Raw genomic sequence first — 12,768 nt, forward strand, 5'->3', positions numbered from 1 at the left:
CCCCATCTCTATGTAACCAAGCCATTACTGTATTTTCAGATCAAATTCTCTTCTACTTTCTCTGCCAGCAACTTCCGATGTAAAAGGCCTTATTATCCCCACACTTTTTGAAAAAACAAAACAGGGGTGGGGAGGGGGGAGGTATATTGTCATCGGTTCCGTCTGTCTGTCACGCTATCTCCTAAACATTTGTGCAGAAATTCACCAAACTTGATGGTTATGATCACCACATCACGGAAAGAAAATGTGAGAAGTATTATTTTTGGCCCCAACCATGGGGTGGCGTTAAAAAAAAACAAAAATGCAATTACAAGCACATTCTTAAATGAAGCTTTGTATGTGCAATCAATATTGGGAGACACATGAAATATGTAACAATTTTATGGATTTGATCCCCTGGTTCATCTCCCAGGGGGTGGGGACTTAACGTTAAAAAAAAAAAAAAAATCAACTCCATATTTGATATTAGGTCATTCCTGTTGGAAATTTTTGCAATCTTTCAACTGTGCTTTAGATGGGAAGCATGGAGATTTGTGATGGTGCGTCGTTGACTTAGCTCTAGCTCAAATTAAAATAGGATCGATCATTTGACACACTGATAACGGCAGGTGAGAGAGGGATAGCCCTTGGCTTCATGATTCTGCCCTTGCTTCTGGATTACCTTGCAGCCATTTTAATGACATTGAGAAAAATGAAGCTCAGTTTTTCAGTCATCAAAGCCCTGGTTCACCACCTGAATGTCATGTTGATGTGAAGACCTGTTTTTCTCTTAAAACCACTAAATATATAAAACGTCCACATAATATACCAAACACAAGAAAATCAGACACAGGTGGAGGCCATTCAGTGCATCATATCTGTGCCACATTGACACCACACTAATTTATCAACACAAGATCCAAAGAAGAAAATGCAAGTTTTTTTATTATTTTTTAATAGGGTGTTTGTGGGTTTTTCATTTATTTATTTATGTTGTTTTTTTTTTTTTTTGTATTTTTTTTTTTTTCTTCTCGAGGAGGGGGCATGGGCTTGGTTAAAAACACATCAACGACAACACCCCTTGACGAGACCCCCCCACCAACAGCACTCCGTACACATGCGTAATCACCCATCAATGCTCAAACTACCTAAAAGTCATATCAACATCCCCATACCCCTCTATCTCCATAACCTCCAGGTACCTATCTAATTACAATTTAAACTTATCTACTGTTTCTGCTGCCACGACCTTTCCAGGGAGTCTATTCCATGCATGAACTACTCTCTGAGTAAAAGTCCCCTGCCTTACTACTGTCTTAACTCACCTCTTCTTCAGTCTCAGGCTATGGCCCTTGGTCCTATGACTGTCTACTCTGTTGAATAATTCATCTGCACTGATTTTATCTATACCTTTCATTATCTTAAACATCTCCATCATATCTCCTCGTAACCGCCACCTTTCTCACGTATAAAGTCCTGTCTCCTTCAGCTGCTCCTCATAGCCGAGTCTAGTTAGGCCCGGAATCAATCTAGTAGCCCTGCGCTGAACCCTCTTGATGATGTCTTTTCCTGAGTTGTGGTGACCAGAACTGTACACAATATTCTAAATGTGGCCCTCACGAAATTCCTGTACAATGTTAACACCACCTCTTTTGATTTATAATTGATCCCCCTCTGAATACAACCTAAAACCCTGTTTGCTTTACCTATAGCTACCAGGCACTGTGCTGCCTGCTTACCTCTGATATATATTACCACCCCCAGATCCTTCTCCTGTGTGACACGCTCCAAAATTATCCCTTGCATCCTGTAATTTCTATTTTCATTATTCTTTCCTATCCCCAACACCTTTCACTTGCTCAGGGTAAATCCCATCTGCCAATATTTTGCCCAATCTATGCAAGTATTAATATTTTTCAGAATCTGATCAGCACCCCCTCTGCTATCCACCTCACCTCCAAGCCTTGTCATCTGCAAATTTGGAAAGCTTACTCTTTATGCCATTATCCAAATCGTTGATGTAAATAATGAATAGTAATGGTTCGAGTACTGATCCCTGTACTCAGTATCTCTCACGACTTACATCCTCCCAGCAAGACATCCTCCCACTCACAGCCACTCTTTGCTTCCTACCACTAAGCCAGTTTGCAATCCAATTTGCTCCCTGACCAGCCACTCCACAAGCCCTCACTTTGGCTAACAACCTCTGATGTGGTAACTTATCAAACACCTTCTTACATTCTAGATATACTCTGTCCACTGCCTTTCCCTCATCCACCCAACCAGACACTGCTTCATAGAACTCCAAAAGATTTGTTAAACAGGAACTACCTTTGGTAAACCCATGCTGACTACCTTTTAATTAGTTTGTATTTGTTTGAATGGTTCCTCATCTGGTCCTTAATCAATGTCTCCAACACCATCCCCACAACTGAAGTTAAACTAACAGGTCTATAGTTTCCCAATTCTTCTCTAGATCCTTTCTTAAATAATGGTGTTACATTTGCTACTCTCGAATCCTCCAGTACCTGTCCTGACCCCAGTGAGGTGTTGAAAATATCCATTAATATAAATGCATATGTTTGATGAACGTCTGGCTTAATGTGCTTCTTTGTTTTTGTTTTTATATTTTTTATCCAGGATTTCCTCGAGAAGCATTCTCCCACTGAGTTTCGTATGTTCTGCCTGCAGTCCAAGTACAGAAACCGTGAGTTGCCTCGCATTGCCATCTCTCTGAATGCTTTGCTATGGTCAGGAACACGAGCCCAGACAATTTTTCTAACTATTGTAGGCACAGCAAGGTCGTATTGCAAATTATTAAGGAATTTGTAAAGGATCGTAATAAACCTTCAGGAGGTTTTATCAGTACCACAGGCTATTGGTGGTATTTTTGTCCATTCATCACTTTTCTGGTTCTCACTTGTTGCAACGATTTGTAGAGATGGAATTTGGTCCTGAGAGCATGAAAGCAGCTCGTGGTGTTCTACGCTTGATCAGCAATTTCCGCGACAGAGCCAATGCCTACATTTCTGGGATACAAACTGCCGCTGCCTTTGCTGAAGTTCCACTCTGGGAGAGGTGTGAATACATTGCAAAAAAAAAAAATGGAAATGCAAGATCATTCTTACATTGACCTTGTTTAACTCAATGTCACAGTAATCTCATGAGAAGGAACAAATACATTCCATTGTTGCATGAAAAATGTCTTGCACCAGGACCCCTTGCTTCCAACTCCCCCCACAAAACGAAAAGGACCCCCCCGCCCCCCCCCCCCAGTATTGAGGGTGTGCAAGTGTGGCTTACCACACTGGCAATGCCCCCACGTAAATTCTTTTTTAATTTCTGTTTCACCATTTTACGGTTCGACCTACAGTTCCTTTTTTTTGGTCATAATAATGATTAACGAACTGAACAAAAGCAATTTAGCATTACAAAAAGATGTTAAAAAAAAAAGAAAATGTCGGCACATGGAAGAGGAAGGTGACAGATGGTACAAAGGCAGCATACCGACGGTGGAGCCACAGGAAAAGAGGAGAGATTGAGGAGGGAAGGACATACATTAACCTGCAAGTAAGAGGGTTAGGGTCAGTAGAGTTAACTGGGGATAGAAAAGAGTTGATGGGAACACTGTCTGAGATGGTGGTACACCACATGCTTGAAGCCCTGGAGCAAAGAGGGGAATCGAAGTCTCAGGAAGATGGTTCCACAAACAGGAGAAAAGAGGAACAAGAGTTGAGGTGTGAGGCAAGCCTGGACTGACTCAGATTACTGGAATGATGGATGTGTCTTGAGGGCTGACAGAGTTAGACCAGAGGAAAGGTGATTAAAAATAAATAAATAAAGACCACCGACCTCTCTGCGATGTGAGAGGATCAGACCATGCCTCACTGTAGGAGATTGCAATAATTTAAAGAGCTTTAGATTCCACAATACATTGAATCCAGGAGAGACTCCATCATAGAGTGATGCTGGGGCTCCAGCTCATAAAGGAGACAGTACTCCACTGAGCTATGGACAAAGGCCTTATAAACTCTCAGTAGCTCTGATTTTTTTCAAGGAATGATTTGGAACAATGAGGATGCCCAGTCTGTTGCTGGCTTTGGAGGCTGGCTTTACTATACTGTCGTCCTGGGAGGGGTCAAGGCTGATGGTGAGGTTGAGAAGTTCGAGACAGCCGCTCTTCCCATGGAAACGTAGGTTGGTTTGCTTAACAATTCTTCCAGAGCAACAGGATGAGACTGTGTTTTGCCAGGATTGAAAGGCGTGTTCCATTTATCAAACCATTGTGTCTAATCGACATGCAGCTGCATTCGACCTGTCAGTGTGATGGATGGGGGGTACTGCACAACATAATGTGGAGTCATCTGCAAAAAAAAGAAGAGTGCTTTCCAGAGCATCCTTGAGGTTATGCAGATGATGATAAACAAGACTGGGCTCAAGATACTGCCTTGGAGCACTCCATGTGAAGTGCTTCTCAGACATGGGATGTACATGGACCAACAATTTGCACCAGTTCCTTCCTCTATTCCAATTTTATTTTGTACATAACCGATAACATTTAAAGGACCATCTGGTCACTTTGGAACACAATCATTTGGGGTGTCAACTCTCCTTGAGTTTAAAAGGAATTTGTGAACAGGGCAAGTTATCGAAAATTTAGGAAACGCTACAGGTTCTTGTACCCCATTAATGCGTCACAATAGAGGATTAAGATTTTGCTCGAGTGGCATTTAAAGTATTGGCCAGTGAAACATCTTATATATTATTTCCGAGTTTGTGGTTTCGTGTCGCGCTATCTTCGACTTTGTTCTGCGCTCGAGTAACGTGATATTCAGCTTACATTATGTCAAAGACCATATGAGGTGGATGGTACAAAAAAAGTAAATAAAATGGTTCTGAAACAGTGAAATCATATTCCACTTACTGCATTAAAGTAAAATTACTACTGATACTCTGCATCAGTTCCTTTCTCAAACACACCCACCCCAACATGTCGCGCAGAGCGCGGGTTATGCTAGTGTATCTTATAGTTTTGAGAAGTGTCACACTAATCTTTGAGGATTTGAAATACTTTTGAAGCCACAGATGCTGCAAAAATGTATCCTTTTATGGGAAGGGATGGGTTTTTGGAGTATTCGAGTTCCTGGAGAAGAGAACCATGAGATTATACAAAAATTTTACATTCAAGTTGTTGTTAAATAGTATTTACTTACTCAAAACACACACACACACACACACACACACACACACACACACACACACGCACACGCACGCACACGCACGCACACGCACGCACACGCACACGCACACATACACACACACACACACTCTGTTCAGGCTCAACAAAACTGAGGATGAGGTAAAGACGGTTCTTGCCAACGACTTTAACACTCCAGAAGCCATGGAAATCATCATCAGACTCGTACATGATACCAACGTGGTCCTACAGCCCCACGTTGAGGTAAATTCCCAGGCAGACTCATGAAGGTACTTGTATACATACAAAGATTTGCTCTTTTAAAGCTTCCTTGCACAGTTGATTGCCTGTCCTTAACCTCATCCTCAATTTAGGGCATGAGTGGGTCAAGGAGCCCAGCCGTCGTGGCAGCTGTTTTGGCCTTTGTCGAAAGGATATTGGAAAACTTTGGCCTACAAGTCAGCGATTCAGGGGTAAGTCTTATTGTTCAATAAATGTTAAAAACACATCTGCAAGAAAACACTTAATGGAATTGATTATTTTTTTTTTAATATTGAAAAGAAAGCTGCCCACTTGACCACAGCTTTAAATCGACTTGCTTTCTTTGGAATCTTTGCATCCCATTCCCAGGATGTGTCGGCATCCGATTCCAGTGCCGTGCTCGACAGCCTCGTGACATTCAGAGGTGCTGTGAGAGAGCTAGCACTGGCTCGTGAGGCAAAGATGAGCGGTGTACGAGAAGAAGCAGAGAGTCTTCTTCTTCTTCGCAAGCGTTTATTGCAAGCTTGTGATAATACACGAGATGAACTTGCCTCCGTTGGTGTTCAAATCAAGGTAAGAATGTTAATTTTATAAATCGCAGCTGCTTTGGCTTCAAAATACTTTTCACACCAATTTTGACCACCACTCAATTAGTATTTTTATCGGTTTTGTTGGGGATGGGCGTTAACCCTATCAGGATTATGGAGACCGTTCTACGTGGAAGATTGTTGATCCTCACCTCCAGCACACTTGACAGCAAACTACTTTTCGCCTGTGTGGAACATACCGTGGACAAAACCACGGTTAGGGAGTCGATTTGTTTCGGTTCTTCCCACCTTTGCAAGAAAAAGCTGTCTTTCCTGAAGTCGACATGGGGTGATCCACAGCATTTTTTTTTTTTTTTTTTAACCATGGTCTGATTCTTCAATCAGAGATTTTTGCTAGCCCAACCACATGGAACAAATATAGCTGCTAGTGGTGAATGAATAGCTTGTCTAAAAAGTGATTAAATTTTTTTTTTATCAAAGTTCTTTGCAAGAAAGTCATGCCCGATGACACAGGATGCTGAAGGACACGAACATATGCTCGGTCATCGAAATCTGCTCAGTCATAAGCCTACCGTGAGTCTCCCCTCTACCTCCTACTCTGGGGCTGTGAGATTTACCAATCTTGGTCTCCTTGGGCCTGTGTAGCTCTTAACCCAGCACAAAATAATCCTAATCAGCCTCATGTGTACATTATCCAGTCGGTCCACATCCCTTTGAAGCTATGGCCCCCATCCCTGCATAAAACACTTGAAATTGGGCGTTACCAAAGTATTCACTGTAGATGTCGACTTGTATCTAAACATCCACCTTATTTGGTCAAAAATCCTGTACACCGTCAGGGCTGCTTGAGAACATTGTTGCTTAACATTCAGGCTGCCATCACTCAAACTCCAATATCTTGTTCCTCTCTGACGTCGGTGATTGGTTCTTCACCGATGCAATACCGAGACTGAGCATTCAGACGATCAATATGCAGGCACTTGCGTTTCTTGATGTTGAACAGCACCTGCCTGGCCCGACTCCACTTGCAAAAATTAATCAGATCGACTCCATAGATTTTTTTTTAAGAGTTTATCCATCGTTAGAATAAACCATCTTTACCACTGGAAAACAGTTACCTGGAGCAGGCTGAAAAATCTACACTTTGCTGATGTAAATGCGAAAGTCTTTTTCTTGCAAAAATGCATTGCCTCGTTCCCTTAATTCGACAGTAGGTTCTGGTTAACCGTATTGTTTAAAAAGGACCATTTGTTCAATTCAAAGCAACCATAATTGGAAGTTAGAATGCCCCTTTTTTGTGATTTTTATTTTTACACAGGTTGAAGGTTATTGAGGGAACTTGCATGACAGACATCAATGTACATTTAAATGAATTACAAGGACATTTTTCAAGTGGACAAATATATATGGGTTCCCTGCATAAGAAGTCACAGGTTCAGGTCACAACACAAACAGGTCCAACCAACCCCCTGGTGATACTCCAACTGCCTAGTGTCAAAATCGACATCTGCATCACTAAAAAATCACCATCCTGCTGTTATGTTGACACTGCTGTAAAAATGCTATTGTTATGTACGGTTAATAAAAATGTATTTTGATCAATGGACAAAGTTAATTGTTTCATTCTTTGTGGGTGACCAATGCATCAGAAATCCATCCGATTGCTGATTCCAAGCAGTTTTTTTTTTAAAGGGTGGGTCAGAAAAATGCCTTGTCCAAGTCACAAGAACCTCCAGGTACAGTACACCGAGCGATTAAGCTTTTTTCTGGCAACCATGCCAGCACATTCAGACAAAGGGAAATGTCCTCCAATCATATCCTGCAAGGAACTTGCATCATTTATTAACTGTCGTATTGACATGAGCAGCCCATGCCCACAATGATACAATACGATGCATGAATGATCGCCATGTTTGAAAACATTTTCATTTTTTAATTTGTGTGCCATTTCCCATAGTGAGCAGGACAATATGAAATGTTCCATTTCCATCAACTTCAGAATCACGATTGGCTTTGTTAATTCATTCGGATCTCACCCTGCATAGCCTCTGTAGCTATAGATTCTCAAACGATGTGCCAGCCCAGTAACTACTGTTGGCCAGGGGATCCAGTGCCCAATGGAAGTCAATCTTCATAAAGTTGCTTGAAGGCTGGCCCAATGTGGTGAATCATGTCGGTAGTGAGTGTGCTTCGTCCATGTGTTTTGAAGGCACGTGCAGCACATTCCCTCGTTAAACGACAACCTCCAAGAGCCACAACCATGCCAGGGCTAAGCCAAGAAAAAACCATGGGAGGAAACAGAGATGTGGTCCTCAGTGATTTCAACTTACATTAAAGTTTAATAACACAGGCAATTGAACTAACCATCAGGGTGTGAAAGGAATCGTACCACAGTGACTTGGAATCGTTTACAAGAGAAGGAAGGTAAGGCACACACACACACACACACACACACACACACACACACACACACACACACACACACACACACACACACACACACACACACACACACACACACACACACACACACACACACACACACACACACACACACACACACACACACACACACACACACACACACACACACACACACACACACACACCTGGAGACTTGTGCTGCTGAAGCCCAAGCGAGCATTGCACCAAGCACCCCAGCCAGGATATCACCCTGGCCACCACAGCGCCTCAGACTCCCACTCGTGCTGCACCGCTCCACTGCAAGCCAGTTTGGGGATCATCACTTCAATCATGGCGTTTGAATGATTTCTTGTATTGCATTACATTTTCAGCTTTAAGTGGCAGTAGTTAGACTTCAAAGAACGATGGAATGGAAATATAACCATGACAGCTCCACAACAATGACGTGGCAATCATTATATTGCCCTCATTCACATGCATAAGAATATATATTTTTTAAACCGACATGGTATGTATATATGTATATATATATATATATATATATGTATATATATACATACTAGCATATACCCGTGCTCCGCACGCAGTCGAATGGGTGGCAAAAGGTGAATGAGGCATAACAGTTGATGTTGTGGGAAGCTGGGGAGGGTGTCATTAGGGATGTGATGCACTATGGTTACCTTTCCTTAGTTTTCTGAAGGACCTCCCTGTAGATGACATTTTGAGTGAGTGTCTTGTTGCTGAATAGTCATTGTGAGGAATTATTGTCCACTTTGATAGATATATAGGAGTAACCTCTTGCACGTGAAAATGCAACATATAGTTGGTCATGGGAGAACACAGGGTCTGGGAGGTATATTCCGAGTTTGTCAAATGTTTGGCCCTGGGATTTGTTTATGGTCATCGAGTATGCGAGTCTGACTGGAAATTGCATCCTCTGCAGTGTGACTGGAAGATTGGCATCTGATGGGGCAAGTTTAACATGATATAGGCCCAGCCCTAGACTGAACAGGAGCAGTGGAGGGTGACAGAGAATCAGAATGCAAATTTCAATGAACGGCACTTTTTGGCGCACATCCGACGATCAAACACCGCTGGACGCTTTAATTTGAAGATCACACCCGCAAGACACAACACAGGTAATTATGGCAGTTGAGAAACATCAAAATACGTGCAGACATTAACAGAAATATTTTTTTAAAAATAAATCTTTACTTTAAATACAATGTTTGTTACATTTTTTGCATCAGTCACCTTCTGAGGTAGTCAGCATATCTGCAGAAGAGGGTTTTATATTGCAGACGCTGTTTTCTAGGAGTGGCATTAAGCCTCTCGGTGGTGACGGTCTGTCGACGACAGATCGAATGACCGATGTCATGACGGAATTACACCTCTCAGCGGTGACATCACACGTCGCCATGCAAACGAACGTAAAAATTAGAAAATCGCCCAAAATTCCCAAACGTGTCCGTCTGGCGCGATCTCACATAGCCCATGCAGTTCATTAGACCACAGAGCACCCGCATGCCGAAAGTTGCGACAATCCGTCCTGCAGTTTTGGAGGAGATACGTCAAATTACACGCAGACGTTAACAGAAATATATATATATATATATATATATATATATATATATATATATATATATATATATATATATAAAATATATATATATATATATATATATATATAAAATATACATATAAAATATACATACAGAGGGCTGCAAAAGAAGGAAAACAGTAATGAAAAACAAAATGTGCGCACAAAACATATTTTATTGATTATACAAGCATATCAACAATAATATACCAATAATAAACATATTAATCCCTCAAATGCTCAAACTGTTTGCCCAAGTATTAAATGAATCTGAGCACCACTATTATAATACTGGGAGAATCCTTACAGTATACCTACTTTTGCAGCCGCCTGTGTATGTATGTATATATATATATATATATTTCCCCTACTTTTGTATCCAACTTCTCATACAGCTCGTCATATGCCTTTTCCTTGGCCTTAGCCACCTCTCTTTTTGCTTTTCGACGCCACTCCTTGTACTCCTGCCGACTTTCTTCATCTTTTCCCGGGTATTACCGGGTACTTCAGCTAATATATATATATATATGTGTATATATATATATATATATATATATATATATATATATATATATATATATATATATATATATATATATATATATATATATATATATATATATATATATATATATATATATATATATATATATATATATATATATATATATATATGTGTATATATATATATATATATATATATATATATATATATATATATATATATATATATATATATATATATATATGTATGTATGTATATTAGCTGAAGTACCCGGTAATACCCGGGAAATTTGCCCTATTTTCCTCACGCTAGTTAGACTGAAGCATTCGTTGTATGGAGAAAATTAGGAAGGCTTCTTTTATTCCTCAGATTTATGGAAGGAAGGCTTTATGCTGCCGTAATCCTCAGATAGGTCATAGTTGAAGGCAGCCTTGAGCCACTCAATGTTTGTCGCAGCAGTGGCAACTGTCCTTGATGTCCTGCCAAAACCCGGACCTAGAAACCTGGAACGTGAGTTTTGTGCTTCTCTCGCCCGTCGGTGTGACGCTCTATTTGCAGTTAGGCGACGCTCTCTCTCAGCAGCCGACTCTGCTTGCCTGGCTCGTTCATGAGCAGATATATCAGCAGTAAGACGACTCTCTCTCTGCAGCTGACTCCGCTTGCCTGGCTCTTTCATGAGCAGATCGATCAGCAGTTAGCTGTTGCCGTGCGCATGCAGTTCGAGCATTCAAATAACAGTAGGAGAATGTGTATGTTTAAAAAGTCAACGAATACGAACATTTTGTATTTCAAAAAACCGTAGCGGTTTTAACCATGAAGCCTTTTGTTACGATTAATACGCTGGCGCACTATTCGGAAGTCACAAAAATTCAATATTGAGTTATTGGGTTTATTTGAAAGCCCATAAATATGCTTCATGACGGTGCATTATACATGGTGATACGTTACAAACTGACCGAGATATCTGACAATGAAGTTTTACAACACACGTTATTGGGAAAATCGAAATAACCGGATATTAGCTTCTGGAGTTTCCAGAAGCTAATATTCGGTTATTTCGGCATGCGGGTGGTCTGTGGTCTAATAATTCCAAGACGCATTTGTCAGAACGTATCCCCGTCGTTAAGTCGCGTATGACTGTATATGTGTGTATGTATATATACATATACTAGCCAAACCCGAGCTCTGTGCGGTTTCAAAAGTGAGGGTTCAATAGGACATCAATATATCCAGTGTTCACAATGTGATTTATGGAATTTCTTTATATACAATGTTTCTTGTTACATTTTTTGTTTCAAATTCACCTTCTGAGGTGGTCACCATGTGCAGAAGAGGTTTTACATTGCAGACGCTGTTTTCTCGGAGTGGCATTACGCCTCTCAGCGGTGACGGTCAGTTGACGACAGACATAATGACGTCAGCGAATGACCGATGATGTCATTACGCCTCTCAGCGGTGACGTCACACATCACCATGCAAACGAATGTAAAAATTAGAAAAATCGTCAAAAATTCCCAAACCTCACCGTCTGGCGCGATCTCACATAGCCCATGCTGTTAATTAGACCACAGACCACCCGCATGCCAAAAGTGGCGACAATCCGTCCGGCAGTTTCGGAGGAGAAACGTCAAATTACGTGCAGACGTTAACAGAAATAATATTGTTGTGGTTGAGGAAATTCGCAAACCACCATTCAGGTCCCGTAGGTGAGATATCTTTAAGTACATGTGTAGTTAGCCCCAAACCCGTTGTTTAGAGGGAATAAATATGATTCATTCGGGCTGCGACCCTTTAAGATAGCCGTTTTTCTGTTCTATCTTTATTTTGAACCAACCACGTCTCAACCGCCATGACACAACAACCACCAACCGCAACGCCGCTTCACAACAACAACAACGCCAACAGCCAGGACCTTTACCTTCACAGCACACCATCCCGCAACCATCGCATCACCGCCATTCCAAGTGTCACCGTGGCCAGGGACTGCCACTTTAGACCCTCCACCACCTTCGCCTCTCCTTCTGCGGCCATTCCCGCACCGCTTGTGGACACCGAGCGTCAGGCAGTCCTGGACTCGTACAGGGCGCGCGCCGAGCAGCGGGTGCAAAAAGCAGCCTTTCCGAGGAGAAGTCCGATCAGGAATGATACACGCCCACTTCTGATCCGTCCTATCAGCAAGCGCGGGGCGATTTGGCCCCGCCTCCAGGCACGTCGGAGTAGAATCGATATATGCAAATTCGAGGATCAGGGGAGG

General features: G+C 41.7%; 2 protein-coding genes across 13 annotated transcripts in view; one reads left to right on the forward strand and one right to left on the reverse strand.

Moving 5' to 3' along the window:
• Nucleotides 1–7,587, forward strand: part of CARS2 (cysteinyl-tRNA synthetase 2, mitochondrial) — a 52,931-nt gene extending 45,344 nt beyond the window's left edge. For 4 of the 5 annotated variants that reach the window (XM_085898546.1, XM_085898542.1, XM_085898544.1 and 1 more), the window contains exons 11-16: nucleotides 2,620–2,686; nucleotides 2,919–3,057; nucleotides 5,317–5,440; nucleotides 5,551–5,649; nucleotides 5,807–6,010; nucleotides 6,092–7,587. In XM_085898546.1, coding sequence (XP_085754672.1) covers nucleotides 2,620–2,686; nucleotides 2,919–3,057; nucleotides 5,317–5,440; nucleotides 5,551–5,649; nucleotides 5,807–6,010; nucleotides 6,092–6,169 — 711 coding nt within the window. In that variant the 3' untranslated portion in view covers nucleotides 6,170–7,587. The remainder of the gene's footprint in view (nucleotides 1–2,619; nucleotides 2,687–2,918; nucleotides 3,058–5,316; nucleotides 5,441–5,550; nucleotides 5,650–5,806; nucleotides 6,011–6,091) is intronic. The other variant, XM_085898547.1, reaches the window with a different exon arrangement.
• Nucleotides 7,588–7,792: 205 nt separating this feature from the next.
• Nucleotides 7,793–12,768, reverse strand: part of NAXD (NAD(P)HX dehydratase) — a 74,380-nt gene continuing 69,404 nt past the window's right edge. For all 8 annotated transcript variants that reach the window (XR_015062478.1, XR_015062477.1, XM_085898540.1 and 5 more), the window contains 2 exons: nucleotides 8,595–8,706; nucleotides 7,793–8,254 (listed from right to left, as the gene is read on the reverse strand). Coding sequence is in view for 6 of the 8 variants with exons in the window: in XM_085898540.1 (XP_085754666.1) it covers nucleotides 8,110–8,254; nucleotides 8,595–8,706 (257 nt within the window). In the remaining 2 variants the exon portion in view is untranslated. The remainder of the gene's footprint in view (nucleotides 8,255–8,594; nucleotides 8,707–12,768) is intronic.

Source organism: Eptatretus burgeri, chromosome 10 (assembly GCF_056783735.1).
Source record: "Eptatretus burgeri isolate ZD-2024b chromosome 10, Ebu_testis_v1, whole genome shotgun sequence".
Taxonomy (NCBI): domain Eukaryota; kingdom Metazoa; phylum Chordata; class Myxini; order Myxiniformes; family Myxinidae; genus Eptatretus; species Eptatretus burgeri.